General features: G+C 36.2%; 1 protein-coding gene across 4 annotated transcripts; it reads right to left on the reverse strand.

Moving 5' to 3' along the window:
• Positions 1 to 1,173: 1,173 nt before the first annotated feature.
• Positions 1,174 to 23,493, reverse strand: LOC145576608 (glycosyltransferase BC10-like). 4 transcript variants are annotated; one of them, XM_081634333.1, is made up of 11 exons: positions 23,122 to 23,489; positions 22,706 to 22,822; positions 17,565 to 17,665; positions 17,299 to 17,370; positions 15,293 to 15,374; positions 15,037 to 15,117; positions 13,270 to 13,308; positions 6,663 to 6,728; positions 2,283 to 2,432; positions 1,428 to 1,556; positions 1,174 to 1,300 (listed from the first exon to the last, which is right to left on the reverse strand). In XM_081634333.1, exons 1-11 carry the CDS (start codon positions 23,368 to 23,370, stop codon positions 1,283 to 1,285), a joined length of 1,104 nt encoding a protein of 367 aa, XP_081490459.1. In that variant the 5' UTR covers positions 23,371 to 23,489; the 3' UTR covers positions 1,174 to 1,282. The 4 variants fall into 4 exon arrangements, with proteins under 4 accessions (XP_081490459.1, XP_081490460.1, XP_081490461.1 ...); XM_081634334.1 differs by lacking the exon at positions 6,663 to 6,728 and having other exon boundaries at positions 23,122 to 23,493; XM_081634335.1 differs by lacking the exon at positions 15,037 to 15,117.
• Between the last annotated feature and the right edge of the window lie 201 nt (positions 23,494 to 23,694).

Raw genomic sequence — 23,694 nt, forward strand, 5'->3', positions numbered from 1 at the left:
GCTCAAATTTTATATCTTGAATATTGCAATTATTATCAAACTCCTAAAAAAATCAATATGACTATATCATTGATATCTCAACTTGAAATTTGAATATGTGAGATTCAATCAGTCTTTGTATTCATTGACGAACTCTCATATTAAATTTGAAATTTCCAAAGAATAGCATTGAGATATTTTTCGACGAGAATAATTTCTTATAGTCCAGAAGAATCATGAGTGATGTATGTGGGTAGTTATCACTAAATCTTGTAAAATTGGACATTTATATCATATGTTGTCATAAATTATTATCTATTATTCATCATCAATTTCTACTTCTACTAAAATATGTCAATCAACCTCCATAAGAAGTCATCAGTGTAATGATGAAGGCAACTTTAAACTAGGATTTCGAATGAGATGTGGACAAAAACATGTATTATGGTAAAATTAAAAAAAGGCTCACTTGTTCGAGTGAAGATTATTTGAAGATTCAAGCTCAATTTGAAAAGATCAATAAGAAATGGTGTTCTTCTACATCGAAGAAGTTACCTAACCATATCGCATCGGATTTATTGCACTAGAAGGTTTCACCGTATATAATTAGGGGCGAGAAAATACGCGCTGCACGTTTTTTCCCTTGACCATGGTTTTGTCCCACATTGGGTTTTCCTGATAAGTTTTTAATAAGGTAGCATTGCAAGCGTATTACGAATAATGATGTACTTTTTTTCCTTTACAATGTTTTTATCCCACAGGGTTTTTCGTAGTAAGATTTTAATGAGGCTCAATCTTCAATAATAGACATCCAAGGGAGAGTGTTACGAAATATTGTATGGATGTCCATTATATTCCTGTACACTTTGAAACATTCTATGTTTAGGGTTAAATGTATTCTAAGAAAACCCTAGCTATTGTATATGTATATACATATTCCCTACTTAATGTAATAATAGACTAATCAATTTTCTCTCAATTTATCTTCTATTCCCCTTACTTTATATTTTTTTAGAAAACAAAAAGACATAAACAAAAACAAAAAACGAAACTGAGGAAACATGTGAGATATTAGAAAAAAAGAAAAAAAAAAAAAAAAAAAAAAAAAAAAATTAACTTGGATTTTAGATAATAAATTCCTATAATACATGATATAAGCTACTAGTTACTCTCTTAGCTCTTTTTTTTTTCCCGTACTCTTTGTGCCTGAGGTGTTTGGATACATTGCCTTTCACTATCTACTTATTGCTCCACTATATGATAAGTTCCCAATATTTTACGTGCAGGCATCAAAAATCCTCCTCTATGAACCAAGCAGAGACTGTTCGACAACACGGGAAAGTTAGACAATTAACAGCAGGCAATGACAATAAGAAATGAAGATAAAATTTCAAAGAACTATGCATCAAATCCATCAGTTTCAATATTGTGCGATTGTTATTGCCTACCAAATTAAGCAGACGAAGGGCTGCAGGCCGAGTGAACTTTCTTGCAAAGAGGAAGCAAGGAGAGGGTTTACCCTTGTTACTGCACCATTCTCTTCGATTTTCAGTCTCATAGTAGATGTTATCTAATTCCTGCAGTGTTTCCAAGAATTTTAATCATCACTTTCCAACATAACCAACATTTGGTAGTACAATGTTTAATTGTGATGCAAGGGATGAACTTGCACTTAAGTTTTCTACATAAGTTTTCTACATATTATTATATTAATCGCAATGTGAAGATAACCCTAGGCATTCTCATCAAGGACATGCCTGGATTGAGGGTAATATAAACAAGTATTAATTATGCTTGGATTTTCCTTGCAATTACACCATCACAACCTCATTTTTCCTCATCACCTAAATTCATCTACATTTTCTTTACTTACTTTTATCACCCCCATAATAAAAATACCCCCATTCCAAGCATGCCCTAAGTCTCAGTTAAAAATAAATAAATAAATAAATAAAAAATAAATAAAAAATAAAAAATAAAAACTTGATAAGATTAATGTTGCAACTGTCTATAATATGGTGATTGCTGTCTCCTAGATTCAATGAGATTATCAGCTACAACCATATAAGTGTATCCTTCTTATGATAACAAAAATCAATATGAGTGAATCATTAGTGTGTAATAAATAGTCCTCCTCACTAGGTCGGCTAACTCTAACAGTTTGACAAACACACAAAAAACAAAAAAAAAAAATAAAGCACGAGTCCATTATAAAAATACATGGAAGGAAAAGGAGGGAATAGTAGAACGGGTGTTGGTTTTAAACAAAACAGTATGCTGCCATAAAATAGGAAGAAGCATACCTTAATGGAGAGAATCAATTCAGGGGTTGCGTCTGAAAATTTATATGTTACAGGATGCCATCCACGTCTTTCATGGTCTTTAGAGGCTGGAAGATCCCAAGCCGTATGTGTCAAAGATCTTCTTGTTATCTCTCCTTCAAGGCCTTCTTGCTGAATTACATTAAAATGAGTATTATTTACTATTTTATAATAATACTACTAATAACAATAACAAAAAAATTCACTTAATAACCATTTAAACACTTCCATATTATGAACTTCCTAATAAATAATGGGAGCATATCAGCCCACAGCAAACAGAAAAAGTTGAAATGTGTTAATTATTCCAGTAATTAAAATTTAAAGTCCTACATTAATTGGCTGAATTGTTCAAAAATGGTACAAGTAGAATTTATTGACCAAACCACAAGACCGCCATTTAGACTGCTTTGATCATATATAAAATTTGACCTTCAAGCTTGTAGGCGGCCTAAGGGCAAAACTTTACATTTAAACTAATCCAATGACATCATACATAATAACATTATGATTCCATTCCCCCGTTTTTTGCAACAATTACCTTTTGTAGACGTTTCACAAATATAACATCATTTCTGACTAAGGCAATCCAACATTTCCTTTCACACATATAAAAACCCAATATACCCTTATTATAAATTTATTTTCTTATTTACATGGTTTGCAGGTACTCTACAAGATTTTGTGGTACCTCACACTATTTACTCTCCCCTACTTATTGCAAAATATATTGAGAATTGAGGAAATATATTTATTATTTTTTAAAAAAAAAAATGCAATCAAAGTTAGTACTACCTCCGTTTTATATTATACGCAACAAATGTCTTGACATGGACTCCTAGACAAAATTTGTTTGTTATTGTTAAATGGAGAAAGTAAAGAATTATAGATGAATGTGATGAGCAGAAAGATAGAGAGAAATGACAACTTGAAAAAGGAAAAGAAAAAAAAAATTGCAACCATTTTTAGTACATAATATAAAAAGTAAAAAAAAAAATTGTTCAAGAGGTAATATACATCTATCTATGAACATTATACTTCCTCAGTTTTTTAATTATTGCACCATACATGTTGGGCACACATTTTTTGGTAGTGGGAAAAATGAAGAGAGAGAAGGGTAAAAGTACAAAAAAAATCCATGTGATGTAAACATATAGTAAAGAATCAAGTGTTAAAAGTAGGGGTATATAGTAAAGAATCAAGTGTTAGTAGTGAACACACATATTTTGTTCCTTTAAATGGAAATGGTGCAATATTTGTAAAACTTCCTTAAAAGGCAAGTGGTGCAATAATAAAAAAACGGAGGAAATAGTATATATAAGCAAACATAACATAGTACCTCTGCCTTATTTTTCCCTACTAGCTTCTTACTAATGATTTTTTATTCTACTCACTTTACTCATCCGACTTTGGCAGATTATCTTTACCATCATACACCACTTACCCAAAAATATTTACACCTTCACACTCTCTTACTGTATCTTACACATAGTTATCAGAATTGATATTCTACCTTGAATCGGTCAGTGGGGTAGAATCGAATCGTAGAATTGTACGATTCTACAAAATTGTAAAATTAAGCTTCAAAATGTAACTAATAAATACATACATAATTTTCAAGCAATAAGAATGATAATAATATATATTGTTGATAACATAATATCAATAATACAAGCATAAAGTAGTTTTAGAAGTAATTTCGCACGCACATAACTCAAATAGTACACTGTAAACTATAAAGTCAAATTATTCGTACACATTCTTAACCACAACAGTATGAGACAAATGTTGTTAAATTATGAAAAAAAAAAATCACATTGTTGACTCGTAAAATTGTTTCCCCTAATAAAAAATCCAATGATAATAGAAAACTAAGTGTCAAGTTAGTTCATTATAACGAGATATCTAAAGAATGACAACTACAATAAACTAATGTTATAAAAGTGTTTTTTATATGCCCAAAGTGAAGTGCATAAGACTCATGAATACGCCCACAAAATTTAAATGGTTGGATAGAATTTTAAAAGTCATTTAAATTAATGTTTCATTAGCTTTATTATGATTTATATTGAATAATATATAAGTCATTGATTAATGTTAGGCTCAACTATGACACCCCTACACTGTTTAGGCTATAACATGAAATATTGATATGGGTACAAGACCAATTTTATTAGAAAGTAGACCTCAAGAGCTTTCCAACAATATATTATAAGCCCAATTTCGACTTCACACTCAAAAGTTATGGGTTACGGAAAATCAAACTTTTTACAAGAGTGGAATCGTTAGAATCGGTATGGAATCGTAGAATCGGTACCGATTCCACCGATTTTAACTGATTCTACCGATTCTATGAGCGATTCTACAATATATCGATTCTACCGACGATTTACATTGTTTAGGTGGATTAGAATCGTAGAATCGTACAATTCTACGATCCGAATCGCGATTTTAATAACTTCGATCTTACACACACTGACATTTTTACACTGACTCTCCTACTTAACTTGCACCCACTTGCATTTTACTTTTCCTTACACCCACTCATCATTTTATAACAAGTTGACTTGCTTTTTACTTCTCCTTATACTAACTCATCATTTTGATAACAAGATAACGAGTGGAAAAATGTTTTTAAAATTTGAATGAAGTATAAGTGTAAAGAACTTTCAATAATGGTTTAAAACCAAAAACGTACAGAACTTTCATATAGCTGACCCGCAAAATTAGACAATTATAATTACCTAATTTTAGCATAGTCCGACATAAATACTACCTCCGTTACTATTTATTTGCAACGATTTAATATAAATTGTGAGTGGAAAATGTCTAACCGTTGCCAATTAAAAAGAAACGAAGGTAGTACAAAATTAATGAAAAGAATGATGTCCTTCGAACAAGTGTATTATTCTGATAGAGGGTTCGGAGTTATTAAAAAGCTAGTTATTCAGTAAGGTCAAGTGATCGGAATGTCTAGGTGGAGGCCGCTTCCGATCAATTAATATTACAGCTTAACCTTGACCGAACCCTTCGGGTCACACCCAAGCAACTAACAATCCGACACGACGAATTAATTCAGAAAGAATTAATGAATCGCTCGAGTATTAAATATTTGGACGTCGGAAATCAAGCTAGGAGCGTCGAAACCGAGCGTCGCAAGTCGAGTCGATTTAATAAAAGACGAGACGGTAAAATCAAACTAATTAATCGACAATTACCAAAATACCCCTAACATCGGAATGCCCCGAGCAAACCGAGTGCTAGGGGCAAATAGTGCTAGCATGTGCAACGCACCTAGGCAATGGGGCTAGGTGCACATAGCTAGCACGCACCAGCCGCGCACAAAGCAGCAGCAGCCCGCATATGCGTGCGTGGCTTGCTGCGCGCATGTGCGGGCAAGTGTGCTAGGGCCAGCGCTGCTGGCGCGCCAAGCACTACGCACCCAACAACAGCAGCTAGCACACCACGCGTGCTGGCTGCGTGTGCTAGCATAAGCGCAGCAGCAAGCCTCGGCCAGCAGCCCGCATATGTGCGTGGCTTGCTGGCTGAGGCAACGCGCATCCCTGCACCAAGCAGCCACGGCAGGCCAACCAAGGGCCAAGGCCACGAGCTGTGCCCAAGGCAGCTGCCACGTGGCGCGCGGGGAGTGCGGTCATGTGGAGAGTGTTGGACAGCTAAGGGGAAACTTGGAGAGGAAGGAATGGTCCCCTCCCCTTGTAGTCCTCACCTAACCTCTCCTTCTATGATTGCCACTTGTTGATTAATTAGTTGTTGGCTATTTTCTTTTATTTTTGATTTAAAAATAAATAGGAAAATTGATTTTACCAACTCTCCCACATTGATGGGAGAGTGGATTTCTCACTTGAGTTTCCCTATAAATATCCCACTTGGGAATTGGGAAAACACACTTGAGTAAGAGCTCAAAAAGGCATCTCCACTTGAGAGAAAACCTTTAAACTCATTAGTTACTCGAGAACTGTTTAGGTCCGACTTGGCTAACCTCCAAGTAAGAGACCGGTCGGGATCGCATTATGGGTGGATATCGTCGGAGGCCGTTGCGCTTGTGAGGCTTAGCTTTCTCAAGTAAGAGCTCCATTGGTCGAGCGAAGCACGCTACAAGGGTAATTTAGTCTTTTCTCTAATCTTGTTATTTATGCATTTTGGTTATATTAATTGTGAGTTTTTTCCTTGGGCTCGGGTTTTATTTCCGCGGTGAGTTAGACTCATCGAAACCCAACAATTAAAACCAAAAAGCACTAGATAATCATAATTCTAAATTTAGAAAATCAAGTTTAAAGCAATGCCAGAAATTTTTCCAAAGATAATAAACTTGCAAGACAATCCTGAAATTGGGATACTTACAGCAAGCAACGTTTGAACATAATGTTCATCTGGTATGCAGTTGTGTTCCTTAGATGTATCAACTGGCTGCAATGCAAAACTATAGAATATCAGGTAAAATCCAAGAATCTGTCACCTGATTGGTACAAATTTGTACACCAAGAGAACAATAATGTGTTCGCAAGACATGCACCAGCTTAATCTCATGGAAAAGTCCACGATAGTAATCCGACTCCAAAATCAGGTTCTTTATCAATTATTCTCGATAACAGTCACTCTGATCCACATTTCAAGGTTGTAATAAAGTTAAATCAAGAAAATCATATAATTGATTGTAGAGATTCATCCATAGTTTAGATACAGATCTGGACAACATTTAGTGTCGTAGGAATGGATACGAATCATTCTTGCAGATCACATCACATCGATTGAGGTAAGAACTTGGTTTAGAAGTTTTTTCTTTAGGTGTTTTTTAATGATTTACCTATATATAATGTAATTAATAGTCTACTAAGTTATATTTTCCAAATAAAACATCATACCTCTCTTAACCCACATTTATTACATCTTTCTACACTCCCTTGCTTACATTATCTTATACGCACCCACCTTTTGTAAATTCTCTCTCTCTCACCCTATCTTACACCCACCCACCTTTTCTCAAACTTTTTTCTTGCACACTTTTTTATAAAAGTATTTTTTAAACCGCATAGCTGCATTGATTCGGAAGGAACAAAAAAAGAGAGTGAGATTGTATATGTTTATGTTAATGTATAAATACATATAGTTTTAGGAAAAATTGACAAGAATAATCCCAACTTCGCCTCATTCGCTCAAAATAATCCCTACTTTCGATTATTTTTTAATAATCCGAACTTTGATACGAATTTGCTCTCAATAGTCCCAAGTGACTTTAATTAACACTTATAAAAATTGTTAATTATTAATTAACACTTAACTAACTTTTTTTTTTTTTGAAATAAACACTTAATTAACTAAATAAACTTTGCCTTACACAAAAAAAAAAAAAAAAAAAAAAACACCACCACGCTCTCAGACCACGCCCTACCCTCCGCCGTGCCCAGACTCCCCTTCCCCCACCGCACCCAGTCTCCCCTTCCCCCGCACTGGCGCTGCCTCACCCTACCCCTGCGTCGCCACCTAAACCACCATACCCAACAATGGCGAGATCTCCATTCTCTCCCCACCAATCCCAATTTCCGTCATCTCCATTCTCCGCCACTAGTGCCGCCCGCGTCAAAGAAAAGAAAGGCTCTCAATTGCAAGAGTTTTTTTGCGGTGTGGGAGGAGTTTCTTAGGGCTTTTTCGGTGGAGGGAAGGGGGTTTCGGGATGGGGTAATGGTGGTTTAGTGGGCGGCGCGGGGGTTAAGTGAGGGTCGGTGCCGGTGCCACCGGCGCAAGGGATGGGGGTCTGGGTGCGGCGGAAGGGGCAGGGGTGGATGGATGGCCGGGTGCGGCGGAAGGGGCAGGGGTGGATGGATGGCCGGCCTGAGAAGGTGGTTTGGCTAGTGGAGAAGTAGGTGGTTTGTTTTTAGTTATTTAATTAATTATTTTTGTAAATTTTATTTAAATTTTTTTTTATTTTATTTTTATTTTATTTTACCAATTACTTACAGATAACTTGTTATAACACGTTAGATGACCGGATGGGACCATTGGAAGCAAATTCGTATCAAAGTTCAAATTATTAAAAAAAAAAATCAAAAGTACGGATTATTTTGGGCGAATGAGGCAAAGTTGTGATTATTTTTGTCAATTTTTACAAAGTTTTATATTAATGTTTAGGAAATACTTACATTAATAATATCACCTTTGCCTCATCTTTACAGAACAATCCCACCTTATACCCCCATCTTCTCAAAATGATCCTTTTTACTAAATTTTTTTTAATTTTTCCTTTAATCTCTCTCCTCCATCCTCACCACTCTCCACCGAGTAATCACCACCAGCACACCTCCATAATCACCACCCCCACTAAATAACCAAACTGACTCCACCCCACCACCCACGGCTCCACCCTTAACCGAACCCCATTGCTACCCAATCCCCAAAACTCTACCCCCCACCTATACCCTCACGCTTACCCCCAAACCAGTCGGAAACAATCTCACGCTCACCCCCACTACTGATCTTAATGGGATTAATAACTTAAGGAAGGGGCGGGGTATTCTGATCAACAAGGTAAGGGGTGGGGGTTGTTGTTCGGTGGGGAAGGTAGGTAGGAAGAAGGGAAAGAGAGAAGGGGGAAGGAGAAGGAATAGGGGAAGAGGGAATGAGGAAGGGTGGCTACCATGTCCGGGAGGAAATCGGGGAAGAGGTGGGTCCGGGGGAGGCCTCGCTGGTCCATCAGAGGGAGGGGAGCTCAAGCAAGCGATAGGAGAAGGAGAAAGGTTTTTTTTATTCCTTTATTTTTTTTAAAAAAAAATATTATTAAAAAAACCAATCAGAAGGTGACACGTGGAAATCATCTCCTAAAACTTGTTGCTAAATTTTCAACCCGGTAAAAGGCTTGTTTTGAGAATATGGGGCGTTAAGGTGAGATTATGTCTAGAATACGCAAAGGTGGGATTGTTTAGAAAAGATGCGGCAAAGGAGGGATTATTAGTTTCAATACTTCCTAATATTTATGTATAGTTTATATTTATGTTTATATATATGTTTATATAGTTATATATAAATATTAATGTTTATGTTTATGTTTATGTTAATGTTAATGTTATTGCATATATATGTTAATGTTTTATGTTTATGTTAATGTTTATAGAAATAAAAAAAGAGATGGTATATATTTATCGATTGTATAAATATGTTAATGTTTTATGAACTGTATTGTTTTCCTTTGCTAAAGTTTTCTTAAACCTTTATACTTTTAACTCCAACGTTTTAACCACTCTTTCAAAACTTTGTTGAATTTTATTCTTGGTTCTCTTTTATAACTCCCTTAATTTTTCTTGAATGCTTTTTCGTTTGCTCACTTTACTCACCTTTTTCAAACTCTTTCAAATGATTATTTGGTTATATCCTTTTACTTTATATCGTACGATTCATTTTAACCGACCCAAATGACTAAGGGCTTGTTTCAGCTTAATTTCACTTCAGTTCAGTTCCTAATTTCCTTTTCTCATAAACAATTCATTTTAGCTTTATTTAGTTCAATTCAATTGTTTTCGGTAAATCGGAACAAGCCCTAAAGCTTTGTTGTTGTTGTTGTATAAATATATATAGTATCAATCATTTGAAACATAAATTCCTATATATATAAGCCCTCCATTCTATTTCGCTTCCAATAGTTTGACTTTCATATTAGTTTACGCATAACTTCAACCATTATTATTTATAATCGTAGTAAAGTAAATATTATAAATAGTTAATAACTTGATATTATGAATTAGGAAAATTTAACGGGAATAATCCAACTTTTAGCTCATTCTCCCAAAATAATCCAACCTTTCGATTAACCCTCAATAATCCTAAGTTCACTACTTATTTTCTTATACGGAGCCTTTTTGGCCGGTACCTGAACTTCAAGTAACTTTTTTATTTTAATTTTATTTTTATTTTCCTTAATTTCCCCACCTTCTTCCTTCTCCCTTCTTTAACACCATTTCAAGCTTGCCGCAACCGTACACCACCTTACCGCCACCGTGCACCACCTCACCTCACTGTGAGCCTAACACATTTTCCCATCAACCAGCCCGCCCCCCACTAGCCCCTCCTCTCCCTGTCAACCAGCCCTCCACATGCCACCACCTTGCAATTAGCCCGCAACTTAGCCACCACCATCTCCGCCACCACTTACCCCACCCAAACCCAAACCCCAACCCAAACGCATACCCAGACTCGAAATCCTTCTTCCAATCCTACCCAGACTCAAAACCACTAATCCCACATAGCCGAAACTACCCATACCCGAATTCACCAACCCACTGATGAGCGTCAATTGAATAGTTTTTGGTTCCTTTTTCTATATTTTCTTGCTTTATTTTTAATTAATTTTCTTAGTTTTCTTTGATTCTCCGTCTTAATAACTCATTTTGGTTTTTCGATTACTTTTATGAGTTTTTCATGATTTTAGTTCTTAATTTGTGATTTTAGTTTAGTTTCATTTCATTTTGTTTTCTCCCTTATTTTTGCTTGTAATTTTGTAGGTGAAGTTTCAGAGTTTAAGCTGTCGCGCCTTCACGGTTGCGCTCTCATTGATTTTAGGTGATGAACACGCAATTATGTGAAGATCAAGGGCTGCCCTCCTCGCGAGCATCATCACGAGAGCGTCGTCGATAGGGATGCACGAGAGCGCTAGGAGCGAGACTTCACGCAAGGGGCCACGAGCTAGCAAGAGGAGCCACGCGCGCCGCAAGAGTGCAGCAGGGGCATGCGCGCAAACCCCCGTGTGCGCGCGTACGAGGCTGTTGTGCGCGCGCACCGCCGCCTTCCATCCCCTTATGTTCGTTTTACTATTTATACCCCTTGACTTTTCCTTTTTTGGGGGATGACGTTTTTACTTGTACTTGAGACATTATTCCAAATTTAGTAGAGAGAGAAAGTAGAGAGAGAAACACTAGATTACTTGATTTGTACTTCAAATTACTTCTTTAAGCTTGGATTTCTTCATTAATTTCATTAATCAATGAAAATAAGTGAGAATTTCTTCCTTTGAATTTACTTTTTGCTCTATTCTTCCTTTAATTCTTGAATGTTTGATTTAATTGTTGATCTTTGGTTTGAGTTGATCTTCATTTTAATTAAGCTTGAAATGATGATATTTGTGATTCAATTTGCTTTGTTTTTCAATTTCATTATGTTTTGTGAATAGATTAGTAGCTAGGGAGAAGGGGAAGAATGCTTGATTGATGATCATTGCTAGTTGATTATTCTTGGTTGATTGAATTGTTGCAATTAAATTGGTTGACATAGTTGTGCATGTGATTAATTTGATTAGGAGTGATCAACCTAGATGATTAATCTCGATTGCATAGCAAATTTCAATGACATGAACCCTTGATTTGAAAATTGCTTTAATTGGTTGAATTTGATTGTGATTTTCCTTAATAGTCATTCATAGTGAACCCTAGCTCGACTTATAGGAGATAGCTCTTGAATTCTATTAATTGCAACTATTGTTTGTCCTTTGTAACGTTTGAATCAATTGAGTTCTTCATCAATTGGTATGATCATTAAGCTTGCATGTGGAACCTTAATCCCTAGTGTTTATCATATTGATTTTCTTGATTGTTTAGTTGATTGAAACCTTAGTTACACCTCAATTTACCCCTCATTCTTCGAAGTAGCTTGATCATAGGCTATAGCATTCTCCCCCTCATTCCTCGTTGTTCGACTCGGACTTGTCCTATACTAGGAATAAGTTTAATTTTCTTAATTGTTTGACTGGTGGTGCTTTAGATTTCAACGAACTAGATTACCACACATCACCCACCCCCACTCATACCCGAAACCCCAATTCTACCTATCTAGAACCCAAAACCCCAACTCCCACCATTTTCCTTCTCTGTTCTCCCTTTCAATTGAATTGTGGGCTGAATTGGGGGTGGTCGTACGCCATTGATGTTGTGGGTGTTGTTTTCGGTTGTGTTGGCGTTGTGGGTTGGTCGTGGATGTTGTAATGAGTGGTTATAGGCGGTGGTGTTTGTGGTGGTCCCGTGGATGGTGTGTTGAGTGGTGTTGGTGGGTGATGATGGAGGAAGGGAGAGGAGACAGAAACAAACAGGAAGGGGAAGAAGATAGAAGTTTTTTTTTTAATTAAAAATAAAAATTTGACCAATCTGGAATTGCCACGTGGATAGTAACCGGTTATAAAGGGTAAGGTGACGTGCTAGGATTGCTGGAAGAAAATATATAGTAAACTTAGGATTATTCAGGGTTAATCGAAAGGTTGGATTAGTTTGGGAGAATGAGGCAAAGGTTGGATTATTCTTGTTAAATTTTCCTATGAATTATACAATAACACAAAATTACAAGATCTCACTTAACTATATTTTACGTTACATTTCAATCACTAAATATGGTTAAACAAAAACATGTTAATAGTAGCAAAAGTCAAACTGTTACGAGTAAAATGCAAACGAGAAAAAAGTTATTACATTTAATAAAAGTTCTTATATTAAGAAATAGTTCAAGAGTTTAAGTAGAACATCATAAATTAATTTTTTAGTGGTCTTGGATAGATGGCTGAGTCAGATAAAACCCTTTGGGTCAATTTACCCAAAGCATGAACAATATTTAAAAAACCTATTAGTTGAACTAGTTGACATCACGTTTTAAAGTTATCCATTACAGACCGAAAACTTCAATTTGGTAAACTAAAATCGGCTACAAAACAAGTAGGACCGTTGTTTATTTTGAACCGTGGATTAATCAAACCAAAATTGAAAGAAAAACTCCATGTCCCACAAAAACACATCATTATAACATTAATTTATTTACCTTATCATGCACACAAACATACACCTGCAACCCACCATGTAGACACACAAACACACCCACCCAAAGCTACGCGGGGTAGAGGGATGGAGAATAAACACAAAGATAACAAAAAACACACAATGTAACAAGAAGAGAAAAGAAGCGAGGAAGCTAGGATTGCTCTTACAAAGGGTTGATGACGCCAAAATTCTGGAAGTGACTTTCTCTGCATCAAGAGGAAACGTTTGTAAGAACTACAAGCCTTAAGTTGGAATATACCAAAATACCAAATCATTTCCCTGTAAAAAATCACAATGAAAATGGGGAACAAAAACAACCTAAAATTGATGAGAACCAAAGTTCAAATCTAGGGCCTAAGAGAACCGCAAAATCTTGACAAGCTTTCCTTAGAATGATGGCTGATGTTGTGCCACCATTAGCCCATTTAATTTACCAGTGGGATTTGGAATGGACTCACTCGTTGGGCTTGAATTGTGTAATATATTGCATGGATCAAAGACACTAGATGGAATTGCTACGTATAAAATATTATTTATGTTGAAACCCCAAAGTGGTTTTTCCATACTTTTATAGTGTGATTTTAAATAGCTTTGTTTTGGTCTTTTGGATCCACTATGTTACGAAATGCTTAGTTTAGCCCAATTAATTTTCAAATTTAAAGCTTAGAGTGGACTTACTTGGTAATCTAGGAAGCTCGCACACAGTTTGTTAGGTTACTGTCTAGAATTAGTGTTGTTTCTATTCTATGCAAGGTTTTACATGGCTTTGTCTACATAAAAAGTTCCATATACTAGTCAAGTTTGAATGTTTAAGAATATGAAATCAATCAATAATGAGCCTTAACTTTCAACAAGTAAAGAAGATAACTTCATTCATTATTCACAACATCATTGGCTTAATTGCCTCTTCTTAAAAAAATTCGCTTTTGCTCCTTAAAATCACTTAACATCCCTCTATATAAGTCACCTAATTAAGCAGAGTTAATAATTTTCAAAATTGCAATGCATCATATGTTTCAGCCTAGTAATCACTCCACAGAGACCAATACCCTAATGCCTCTTTTAAACAATGTCATAAAATATAAGAATGGTCAGGTATTTATACAACTTTCAATGGAATATATAGCATGAATACATTTGAATTTGTGATAATGCCCATTCATAGCTTGATCTACTGATCTCAACTTATTTTTCCACCTTCATAATGCCTCACAAAACTTTTTCCAAAGAAACCTAGAGATTCTGGTATCACTTAGTTCTGTGGGTGGGGCCTTACATTTATATCCTAGGTGTGATTTATTTTACTTACTAGAGCCGCTCTTGGAAAATATGGCATTTTTGCATCATACACCACTGTCTTATAAGGAAAAGATGGTATTTTCATGTTAATAATGGTCTAACACATGCTTTATTTTCTTTGGCTTAAGTTAGTTTACATCATCAAAACACATATAGTTTGGACTAAAAGATTCTGGTATAACGGTCAATGACTAGTATTTTAGCAAGAATACTTAACTTAGTTCTCCTCTGTGTTAATGGTTTCTGTAATTTTTTGACAATTACCAACTATTCTCACAAGTCTGAATTAAGAATTATCTTTTTATTAACTCTTGGATCTACACCAAGCATGGCACTCTTAAAAGTCCAAGCATCATAGGCTATTATTATAACACTCTTACACCTTAAATGTTGGACTACTGTGACAAAAGGAAACTAGAATTAAGAAAATAATTAGTCTCTAAATGAATAGCACCCTTAAAGTACCATAGTAATATATATATATATATATATATATATATATATATATATATATATATATATATATATATATATATATATATATTCCTAAAGTTGATGGATGAAAATGATAATATATCCCATATTCATAAAAAAATCTGAAAAGTTTTTTCAAATATGCAGGCACAAGTATCTACCTTGCAGTGCTGCTGAAATACAGGAAAAACAGTTTCGTCTTTTACGATAATTTCTGCATGTTTCCTGTTCAGTATAACCCACTATCCCCCACCGCCCAAAAAAATGAATAAATAACACAAAAAAATAAATAAAATAATAAAATAAAATAAAAATAACACAAAAAATAAAAATAAAATAAAATAAAATAAAATAAATTACTTTACCGAAGTAAATACTACAAGCATATTCAAACCACTAAGTTCATAAAAATCACACCTGAGAGCCTTTACGCCAATTTGTAACAGGAATAACAGGTTGCATTTTTGGATTGTAACGTCCATCCTTTGTGTCAGCAAAACTATCAATACCAGCAAACGAATAAAATTTAATAGCTTTCTTTTCATAAACCTAATGCAGAAGCATTCGACTATGTACTTGGTCTTTTTCATAAGTATATTGCATTAGTCTTAAAGCTCAACAGAGGCCTTGCATGGCGTTTATGTTGGCTTTAATACAAAGGTTGTGAGTTGTATGAAAGTAACAAATACGTAGTTTGGAAGTAAAGCACGGTAGCTGGCCCAATTAGTTGAGTAATAATCTCGTTTGGACTCTTCATATTTTAGAACTACTATGTTTGGAATTGGTTTACAAGATTATCCATTGTAATAGAATTCATGTCATAAGCAATTAGGAATATTGTTTTTCTGATTTCTTTAGATGGCATGAGACCTGATTAGTCAATCTTAAGCAAGCTAAGTTGATTTCCTTAAGATGTTAAGAGTTAGGGACTAGTCATCTTAGTAGATCTTAGTTTTAGTCCTTGTAAATAGTCATATGGGCTAGACAGATACATTTAGGTGTGAAGTAAATTTAAAAATATATGTCAGTTTGTGCTTCAGAAATTTGTGTGTTCTCGTAATATTTGGTGATTAAATTCTATAAAGTTGTGGCCAGTTGAATCATTTGAACAACTTGAACTCATTGATTCTTTAATTTGGTTTTTGTTGGATGTAAGTCCTTTTGAGAATAAATCAAAGTTACTGTTTTCCGCATTTGTATTTTTTTTTTTTTTAAGTTGCCTAAATCAAATACATCATCTTGGTAATAGTGCTCTTAACCTATTGATATTTTTATTTATTTTTTTTGTATTTTATTATGTGCTCCTATTTAAAACTCCAAGAACTGTAGCAAGTTTAAGTCTTTTTTCTCAAAATCTTAGGTCATAAATTTTTCCAATGGAGATTGGTGAAACCATTTTTCTAAAATCCTAATTTTGACAAAAGAATCTATCCAAGTCCATATGGTTTCTTCAAGATTGTTAGGATTTCGCAGTGAAGAATTCAAAGGATTGGATTCTTCAATGAGAGGATTTTATCAATTTTATCCAGTTAAATGTGGAGGAGAGGTTAATTATTGCCATCATCGGACTTAAAAGTGATGCACTGGGATATTTGAAAGGGAGTAACAATAGTTGTTCCATAAGTGGTGATTAAGTGAGGCTGCATTTTAGCTCACTGCCAATGAGTTTCCTTCACTACTCTAAGTTGGGTGACAAGGTGCGGCACCCTAGTACTCTCTATGAGTTCGTTCCAATCTCAGCGAGAATTTCCAGAAATAAAAATAGATTAATAAGATTCACTTCGAGAGACCAGAGCCACCACATGTGGTAGAGGAGCTTGGTGGCGGCTGGGTGGAGATTTCTGGCAAAGAGTTCCAGAAACAATAGAGTGTGGAAAATAATACATTAAATCACCTTAGCGTATTGTTAGATTTGGCCTTCAATTGATCCTTTCAAGGCTTGGAAATCTGTGCTTAACGATTTTATAATGTATTTCCTGAGGAACTACTGCCTGAACTACATATGATCGGACTGAGCATCACAAGGATTACGTTTCAGGATAATCTTTAACTAGTAAGACAGCTTGTGGGTCTAATCCTTGATAAACTAAATAATAGCAATGGAAATTTGCGAAAAGAATGGAAAGGGGTTAAGTGAGGCATGTGTAGTATCTGCCTTGTTATTACATTTGTTAGATTGGACTATACTAGATGGTGAACAAAGCTCTATAGTGTTTTCGAAAATTCGATCTTATCAAGAATTTTCATAGTTTTAGAATTTTCATAGTTTTAGTCTACTTTGCAACAAAGTTCCATGACGAAAAAGAGAGATTCCACTAATCTAATTTCTAGATGAATTATTTGGTAATATTGACATGAACAATTTTAGTTAAAATGGTAAATTAAACTAAACGCAATTCAAAAGATGAACCAACAAATCTTACCTGTCAACAAAACTGGTAGATGTTGATATGATATAATCATACGTATAACTAAAGTTGTATAGTGGTACACAGCTGAAAAAAAGATCAAATAGCTGAAATATTGTTAGAAAGAGAAGACTAATAATAAAGCACTATGATAAGCACCTAAAAAACAACAATATCCATCAATCGTGGCCTAGTTAACAACTAACGGTCGGTGTGATTAGAATACATACACATACACGTGCAGGATAAAATAAATGAACCTCAAACAGATTAATGCTCACCTATCGGACAGGAAAATAAATCGTTCATTAGCAGGATCAACAAGTGCACTTTTAAGCAAAATTCGCTCTGCCTGAATCATGCTAGCTTCTCCCCAATCTACCTGGAGAAATAAAACTCATAACAGATTCCAATTGACAAGCTTAACTAACTGGCTATGCAAATTGAATAGAAGAAAAGAGATGGGTAAGAAAAAATGTATGGAAAAGAAAACTCAGAGCTAATAAGACTCAAACCTTAGTCTAGTTGCTTGCATGCATCTAACTATGTAGTTTATCACTGTAACAAAGGTAAAGTGCACTTTTGTTTCGAACCATTCTTAAGAGACAGGTAAGAAACAAATGGGCTGTGGAGTTAATTATGACCAGGTGAGGATAGATATCACATATACCCTTCAGCTAATTTAAAAAGCCATGGGAAATAGCTTTAACATCTGTGCATACGTGGTTTGTTAAACCAGCACACATCTTACCCTGTACTTAAATGCTGACTCCAAGTCATCAATCAAACAGCAAATTCAATCAAACAGAACATTACAAGAAAAGATTCTGAGAGAAAAAGGAAGATGAAAATTGAGAGAAAATTAGGAAGAGAAAAGATCACACAAAACTTGTGATTCATTACAATGAAATAAGCATCTAGGACAACTATATATATTCTGTTATTACAAGACTTTTTATAACAAACTTTCTGCCACGTCAGCCCAAGATTTCAGGGAGTTAGTTATAACTAACTTTCTTCCAGAAGCTTCTCATATTCTGCATCAGATTCTTCAAATACTGATTTGATGAAATCAGCTAATGCTGCTGCTGCTGTAAGCTGCTTGCTGTGACTGTCTGAGCTGTAACTTGTAGAGCTGGAAGGACTGTCACCAATAGCCTATTTCCAGGCTCCAATCATATAAATTTAAGTACCCTTAATTTCAAAATTAATGTTTCCCACTTCACTCTTATGTGTAATAGAAATTTAAATAACAGACAGGTGTCGTGTGCTACACCATCCGGCCGCAGGCTAGCAGCCATCCAAGTTGGACAGTGGCCGAATGCAAGAGGAAGTTCTTAGAGTGGCCTCTCCTCTCAAAGACGTGCTGGAAAGCATAATGTTGGGTCGATGAGGAGAAAATCAAGACAGAGGTCCGATTACTTGATCTGTATAATCTTGAACAAACTATTGAGTTGGTTAAGAAAGGAGACAGGTTGGAGAAGAGGTAGTTGTGGGCCAGGAAAGGTTAGGCCTATCATAGTGCTTGCTAAAAGGACTGCTGGGAGTATGGGCTCATCTGTGGGCAACCTAACACCACCACTTATAAAAGTGGCATAAGGATTTTCAATGAACCTTGCCAAGGGTCGGTTAACATGGGCCAGCCAGATCATCTAATTCTCTAAGGGTTAGGGCTTAGGGGAGAAAAAAGGCATCCATAAAAAAGAATTGCAGGAAAAGAAGAAAAAAGGTTTGTGTTTTAGATGTGATGAACGTTGGAGAACTGGGAATAGGTGTAAGAAGCAAATGGATCAAAAGGAGGAAGAGCAGGCAGATCCGACGAAGGAAGAGCTCGATTCTGCCACCCGCGTGGAGACTTTAAGCCCCATAACCAGAAATAGTGGTACCATTAATTTGGTCGGGGTGGTTGTTATGGTGGATTCGGAGACAAAGCATAACTTCATTTCCGTCGAAAGGGTGGAGGAATCAAAACTCGCCATCAGAAATTCATTGGGCAACGAGGAGATGGCAAAAGGAAGAGGAGTGTGCGGATTGGAGATTAAAAAAGACTAGGGTCCAATGGCTCAAGAAGTTAGGTGAGTCACTATAAATTTCAGGTGCCGGAATTCCCAGTGTAGCTGGAAGTCCCTCAAAGTTATGATACGGTCTCTGAACAAAAAAATGGGGGTGTACTAGTGGAGCTTTGTAGAATGGACTAACGGAGGAAGGCGAGTTTTTTAAGAGAACGCTGCCCGATTCCAGCACCCCATTTGGGTTGCCGCCCATATGAGGCACGAGCATGCTATAACACTCAAGAATGGAAACTCGATTCCCGCAAATCCAAAAGGACACAATTGAAAAGCTTATTGAGATATGCTAGACGCCGAAATCATCAAACCATCTACAAGCCCTTTACAAGTCCGCTCTTGCTAGAGAAGAAGGATGGGTCGTGGCGATTATGTGTGGACTATCAAGCCCTTGACAAGAAAACTTTCCCCGATAAGTACTCGTCATCGATGAGCTGCTAGATGAGTTATTCGGAGTTGCTATTTTTTCGTAATTAGATTTGAAAGCCGAAGATCACCAAATTTTGGTGAAACTAAGGATACCCATAAGATGGCATTTAGAACCCATGAAAGGCCACTATAAATTTTTAGTCAAACCCTTCGGGTTGCTCCTGCCACATTCCAATTTGTGATGAACAATGTGTTTTGACCATTTTTGAGAAAATCCATATCGGTCTTTTTCGATGATATTTTGGTGTATAGAGAAGATGAAGAAGCCCATAAGGAATACATGAAATTAGTGCTCAAAAAATTGGAGGAACATAAGCTCTTTGCTAATCGAAAGAAATGTGAGTTGGGCAAAAGGAAAGTGGCTTATTTGAGCCACGTAATTTCTTTAGAAGACGTGGCAATGGACTTAGAAAAAATTAGAGTCGTGATTAATTGGCCCATTCCAAAGAATTAAAGGGAGCTGCGTAGTTTCCTTAGGTTGACTGGAAATTCGTCGCTAGTTATGGTCAAATTATGGCTGGATAAAATAACAAAATAGATAATTATGGGTGGACGGATGCAACCACCAAGGATAGGAATTTGAGAAGCTGAAGGAAGCCATCATTTCGGCTCCTGTCCTAGCGATGCCCAACTTCTGTTAGCCATTTGTAAACGAGACAAATGTGTCGGCAATGGCCTAGGGGTTGTGCTAATGTAGAACAACAGACTGATTGCGTTTTACAGTAAGCTGCTAGGGGTTTGGGCTCAAAATAAGTCCATATATGAGAAGGAACTTATGGCCATAAGTTTTGCAGTCATTCATTGGAAACATTACTTAAGGAGCCAACACTTTATTATGAGAATTGATTAACAAAGCCTTCGCTTCCTCACTCAACAACGTGAAGTGATGGCAGATTATAAAAAGTGGGTGCGTAAATTGATGGGCTTCAATTTCAAAATCCAATATAAGTCTGGCTCTTCAGAGTGGTTGATGCACTATCCCGAAAGGTGGCTGCCGTGAACACACTAAGTTCTCAGTGGGACAAATAACAACAAGAAATTGACAAGATGCAGGGTTGGTAAAGGTTATGTTCACATTAGAGAATGGTAAGGTCTTATGTAAAGGGTGTATAGTGAAACTAGGGGATCTTCCTTTATTCCGATTCTTTTGCAAAAGTATCATGACACTCCGACGAGGGGTCATTCTGGGGAAATGAAGACATACTGACATACTTGCGGATGTCGTACGTGTGGTTTTAGTCGGGAATGCAAAAGGCAATGGGGGAATATGAGAGAAATACGCTGTGTGTCAACAAAATAAAGAACTCTCAATTGAGACCGGCAAGGCTTTTTTAACCTTTTCCTAATCCTATGACTATTTGGGAGGGCATTTCACTTACCTTTGTGGAAGGGGTCCACCCTGGTCCTAAGGGATAGACACTATATTGGTAGTGGTGGATCGACTATCCATGTACGCTCATTTTATTGGACTTAGATATGTTGATGTTTTCACGAAGGAGGTGTTCAGATTACACAAGGTTTCCCACTGTAGAGCTAGAGGAGGCCCTGGAAGTGCGCCAAAAACATTAATGAGAACTCGATTTTCACACAGAAGTCATGATTAAATGAAAGGCCTGCCACCTATTGAGGCCCGGAGAAACCATAGATTATTCAAGATTGGTTTCCATCATTCCTCCTTGAGGACAAGGTGAAACTCTATGGCAAGGAAGGTACCATGGAACGGGGGATCCCTCCAGTGGTCCTCCTAACATATTCCTGTGAAGACGTGGCAAGGCCACTAGGAAGAGCAGAAACCAATTGGCAGTAGCGGACTAAAGTCCTCCTAACATATTCCTGGTGAGGATATGGCAAGGCCACTAAGAAGAACAGCAACGACCCTACAGTAGCAGAGGTGGCCCAGCAATTAGAGCAGCAACCAATTGGCACTAGTGAACTAAGCAGTAGCAGACAAACCAGCTGCCACCCTAGAGTCATCCTAGGGATTGAAAGTGTACATATAAAAACGGAAGAGAGCTATTGATGAAATAGGTAGTTTGTGAGATGAGTTAAGGAGATTAGTGGTCTCTACTCTCTAGTAACTAGCGGAGAATGATAAGCTGAACCTATTGTTTTAAGATACTTTTGGTCTTTTGGTCAAATATCAAAAATTCAAGCTTTCTTCCTCAAACTTTCTTATGACTCTATTACTTTGCTTAATCTATCCGAATCTATTACATAATATTAGTTTGGTGCTCACTCACATGTTAGCTACAAGCATGCTCAGACTTTGAGAGTACCGTTTGTAGTTTCCTCTGGAATCATACTTGTGGGGGCTCGCCCAAGATTCTCCTCCATGTACAATATCATAAGAAATCTACTTATTATCTCTTCCCATTCACTTAGCCTTCCTCCTTTGTAATTTTTTTTCTCCTCGTCAGTTTTTATGCCCAAAGATAAGTAAAGTATTCACTAAAATCAATTTAATCATTATCAAATAATATTTCCTGTGCAACACTTCCTTCTGTTCATTGCATTAAAGGGCAGATTGCTGAGTTAAAGTATTGCAATATAACTAAGCCAGAACATCACTTGAATAAACTATTGCTATTCGGATGTAATGGGGCAAGACAGCCTCTGACACATTCAATTTATATTTGCTTGTTGAGAAGCAATATAAGAAACTGGATTTCCAATCTCTAGATACTAAACCACGATAAGGATGGCGTTTATATTAGCAACTACTGTCACTTCAATCCAGTTTAGCCGCGACATTTTATTATTGTCGATAATCACTAATTAATAAAAGAAGAAAGCAACAATAAACATTAAAGCTGTAAAACTGATTACCTACCCTCCTAAATATCTCAGTATTCTCACTCATTCAAGTAACATGTTTTTTTCACAGGATTGCAAGATATCAGCTCAAGATTCACAAAGATATAAGGTACCTGTATACTATCATTAACTTGACGGTTTAGAAAATACAGGGACTTTGTTGTTGCCTTATTGAACAGGAATCCGGGTCTTGAATGAACAAAGACTGAAAACCTTTTATCCTTGTCACCCTGCAAACAGGTAACCACAAATTATTAGTTTTTTTTTTATTTTTCCTTTCCACATGGGAGGGCGGGTAATGAGAATTGATCCAGAATTCCCTCAAACCGGAGGGAAGCACTAACTACCTGAGCTATCCCTCGCTCTCAAAGTAATACCTTATGTTCAAAACTAATTAACAATGAGAATCGATCACGGAATCCCCTGAAACCGGAGGGAAGCACTAACTACCTTAGCTATCCTCGCTTTCAAAGTAATACCTTGTGTTCAAAACTAATTAACAATGCTTTCAGCGAAATAAGAAACTTACCCGAAAAAAGGAATCCCAGACGAAATCAAGAGGAAGGCGGTTGCGAGCAATAAACAGGAAAGCAATCTTAGGCTTTTGGACAAAGAAATTCGGAAAGGGCATGAGCAAATTGATGGTGGGTCGATTAATTTCAAGCAAAACAAAGCTCCCAATGCAAAGACACAGCAGAATTACAAAGAACAACCGCCTCTTCCATTTATGGTGATGAGAAGATCTAATCTGGAAACTTGTTGTTCTTCGCTTCATCATCTAATTTGTAGCAAGTTTCCAGATCTATAATCTCACACAAATTCAATTCAAAAGACCAAAATTTTCATAGTAAGTGGGAGACTGAGAGTTTGATTTCTTACCAAAAAACAATATATATTTTTAATAAGTAGTTTAATTCATTTATAACGCCAACAAGAGTAATAATGATTGCTAAAAGTTGTAAAAGCGTGCCAGATGGCTTAGATAAAGTACTTAAATGGCGTGAATTGGAATCAAGGAACCAAAACACAAAAAAACAAAAAGCGTTTGTTTAAAGGAAAATTAGTCAATTGTTTGATTAGTCTACTAACTATGATGTTAACA

This window comes from Chenopodium album, chromosome 13 (assembly GCF_948465745.1).
Source record: "Chenopodium album chromosome 13, dcCheAlbu1.1, whole genome shotgun sequence".
Classification (NCBI taxonomy): domain Eukaryota; kingdom Viridiplantae; phylum Streptophyta; class Magnoliopsida; order Caryophyllales; family Amaranthaceae; genus Chenopodium; species Chenopodium album.